Source organism: Tupaia chinensis, unplaced genomic scaffold, assembly GCF_000334495.1.
Source record: "Tupaia chinensis unplaced genomic scaffold, TupChi_1.0 Scaffold000047_1, whole genome shotgun sequence".
In the NCBI taxonomy this organism is placed as follows: Eukaryota; Metazoa; Chordata; class Mammalia; order Scandentia; family Tupaiidae; genus Tupaia; species Tupaia belangeri.
In genome coordinates, this window is record NW_006159505.1 from 3,833,463 (window position 1) to 3,836,949 (window position 3,487).

Genomic DNA, 3,487 nt, shown 5'->3' on the forward strand with positions numbered 1-3,487 from the left:
CTGCTTTTCTTTTTCTTTCTTTCTTTCTCTCTTCCTTTCTTTTTCTTTTTAAGAGAGAGGTTTTTTCTGTAGGGTGTGTGTTTCCAGAGAAACAGAAAGTGAGAAATCACTCCCCCAAGGGGGAGAGTCACACTGCAATCCTTCTCCATTCTCCTGTCAGGGTTTTGGGCACACACGCACACACACCTAGCAGGAGTTTCAAGCAGCAGGTCTGGGACTTGAACTGCAGTTGGCTATGTGGGAGTCCAGCAACATAACCATTACACTAATTACACTGTCTGCTGGTCCCTCTTTGCTTTTTAATTTTGCTATAGAGTACATGCACTAGCCAGAGAAAGACAAAGACGAGAGAGAGAGAGAATGTGAGAAAGCATCCCCCAGGGGGATAGCTATGCCATAATCCCTTCTCCTTCATTCCCCTCTCAGGATTTCGGGCATGTACATACACATGCCCAGTGTGTTTTCTGAGCCTCCAGGTCTAGGACTCGAACCATGCAATATGCCACATGGAATCCAGGTGCCTTAACAACCACATCACTGGGTAATCCACATTCCTTCTCTTATAACCCACTTCTGCCCAGGCAGTCCCTGAGTCCATTCTTTGATGGCCCAGGGAATGAGCCCTCAAGAGTGCACAGAGTGCGGGACCAGCAGTTAGCGTAATGGCTATGTCGCTGAACTCCCATGTAGTCGAACACGATTCAAGTCTCGAACCTGGTGGCTTAAATTCATGCCAGGTGTGTGTGCGTGCGTGCCCAGGATCCTGAGAGGAGAATGGAGGAGAAAGGATTGTGGCGTGGCCATCCCCCCTGGGAGGATGATTTCTCACTTTCTATCTCTCTGTCTTTTTGGCTAACGCATGAGCCCTATAGCGAAAACTGCTCAAAAATAAATAAATAAATAAAAATAAAAAAGAGTGCACAGAATGGAAACCCTCCCAAGCCCTAGGCCTGAATCCGGAGGAAGCTCCTAGGACATGCATGTTGAGTGCAACAGAGGCAAGAAGGAGTCAGAGAGCCTAACATCCAAAGGGTGAGTGCAAGTCACCAGCAGTGCTTACGGAGCTGGCCAGGGCCTGGCAGTGAGCCTGGGTGGCTCTCACTCACACATTGCCCCTGTGGAGGGGTGGACGTGCTGAGAAGGCCCCGCCTGAAAGAGTAGGATGAGCTGGCAGAAAAGGTGAGGGTGTGAGTCAAATCCCTGGGGAACCCCTGGGAAGGGGAGCCAGCCTTCAGTTCCCCAGGGTTGAGGGGACCCAGGCCCAAACAGGGCCTATTGTTCTTATTACAGACACAGCTCAGAGGATATATCGGGGACTTGAGTCAGTGAGTGACCCATCCTCCCACCTTTTTCCTCTCAGACTAGAGAGACTGCCAGAGGCGGTTAAGCCCATCCTAACTCTAGAACAAAATTGAGAGTGGCCAAGATAGCGAGAGGGACAGAGAAGTAGACCCTGGCCAGTACCTTGAGAACTGGGTAGGGAAGTCTAGCCCAAGTCAGAGGCCATTCCCTGAGAGGCAGGCTCCCCAAAGGAGGCCTGAGCCAAAGACACAGGCTCTGGTGTCAAAGAGTGTCCTAAGAAGAAGTCTGGCATCGTGGTTAAGCACTGAATTCCCACATGGCCAACCGCAGTTCAAGTCCTGGGTCTGGACACTTGATAATCATGCTGGACACATTTCCATGCATGCCCAAATTCCCAGTAGGAGAATAGAGGAGAAGGGATTGTGGTGTCTCTCTCTGGCTGGTGCACCCTATGGCAAAAAACCTTGGTTAAAAAAAGAAGAAATCAGGACCCTGGGGCTCCCTCCTGCCCTGTGTGGTGATCTGCATTCTCCTAGGCCCTTCCTGGCCCGTAAGCCATGAGGGAGGCATGATGGAAGGCTTGGGAGAGGGGATGGAAGATGGCAGGGCTAAGGCAGCTGACCCAAGGGACAGAGGGGTGAGGAGCACGTAACTGCTGCCTGCTCCAGCATCCGGAAGAGTGAGGCCCTGACGCCCTCACCCCAGCGGCAAAGCTGTACACTCACCACCCCGCGGTGCGGCTGCGTCGTGTCCTCCTCAGCTGATTTCTCATCTGTCCCATCTGAAAACTCAAGGAGAAGTTGGGTCAGCCTGGGCTCCTCAGCCTTGCTGGCTCCGTCCCTCCCCAAGGCCAAGTGTCCCTCTATGCCCCAGCCCTGCAGCTGGTCCCCTGCCCCAGTAGGGACTATTCCCACTAAGTACAGCCTCTCCTCATCCTTGTTGAGTTGGCAAAGTCCCTACAGCTGGCTGGCAGCCTCAGTTTCCCCACACTGACCTCCTGGTCACCATTAGGACTGAACTGCTTGGCTGGGTCACTACAGCCGGTTCAGTCCTTACTTAAATTCTCCTTGGGACACTGGGCCATATCCCTCGGTGCCTACCACGGATGGCCCAAGGGTACAAACCCCTCCCCTTCAGCTACTCGAAGTCACTAGGCCTTGGTTTACATTCTGCACTGCCAGGACCCTGCCCCCCAGAGGCCCCCCCATCCCCTCCAGCTTGAATACCCTAGGACTTTCCCAACCCCGTCCCCGGAGGGATGAGCACAAAGCCCTGGCGGCCCTCCAGCTTCCCAACGCTGTGAGCAGGATTCTCTCTCCCTAGCCTCACTGTACAGTCCAGCTCCCCAACCCCTGAGCGTTCCTGTTTCTGAGACCCAGAGCATGGGGATAAACCTGGTAGACATCACAGGGCCAACCTCTCAGTGTGTGCGTGGCACAGCAGAGGCCCACAGAGGGAGAGGGAATCGTGGAGGTGGCTGAAAGGACCAGGACTAAACTAGAGTCACCTGACTCCCGGTCCAGTGCCCTTTCCAAAATGCCAGTATCTGAGGATGCATTGCACTGTGGAGCATTCCTCTACCTAAGTGCTGCCTCTTCTAGGAAGCCCTCCTTGACTTCTCCACCTGCAGGGAATAGCCAGACTGCTTCATTCTCTCAAGGCCAGGCCGTCTTTTGTTAGTTGATGTGTTGGCCTTTGTTTTATACAGAGTCTACCTGGATTCTGCTTGAGGGACATGTTCCAAGCCCCAGTGAGCCCAGCCCTGTGCCCAAGATGGAGAAGACATGGTCCTTTCCTGGACCAGACTCTTCTCACTTTCGAGCCTCTTGGTGTCATCTGGCACGCAGCAGCACCCCTGTAGCACAGGCTCCAGCTGACTCCCCAGCCTCCTGCTCTTCCCCCACCTCCACTCCCTCCCCTGCCCCCTCCTGCCTCCCACTCTCAGGGCCGCCTAGCACCAAAGGTAGCACAAAGGGGATGTGGGGGATTACCCTTGGGACAAAACCTTTGACCAATTGAGTCGGAGTCTGGGGAATGAATTCTTACCTCTTCTACCACCCCAGGCTTTCTGAGAAACAGACTCCTTAGAGCCACAGGTCACACTTGGTTACCAAGCAGAGGCCAGCCCCCAACACACAAGGAGGCCTCCTCCTCCTTCCCTTCTTCACTGCCCTTTCCCGCATTC

General features: G+C 53.9%; 1 protein-coding gene and 1 long non-coding RNA gene across 3 annotated transcripts in view; one reads left to right on the forward strand and one right to left on the reverse strand.

Annotated features, from left to right (window-relative positions):
• The window catches only part of LOC102486234 (uncharacterized), a 32,431-nt gene that overhangs the window by 10,540 nt on the left and 18,404 nt on the right, over positions 1–3,487 (forward strand). The gene's annotated exons all lie outside the window — the stretch shown is intronic.
• The window catches only part of CHRDL2 (chordin like 2), a 34,934-nt gene that overhangs the window by 8,076 nt on the left and 23,371 nt on the right, over positions 1–3,487 (reverse strand). For both annotated transcript variants that reach the window (XM_006140994.3, XM_006140995.3), the window contains exon 6: positions 2,028–2,083. In XM_006140994.3, the coding sequence (XP_006141056.1) occupies positions 2,028–2,083 (56 nt within the window). The remainder of the gene's footprint in view (positions 1–2,027; positions 2,084–3,487) is intronic.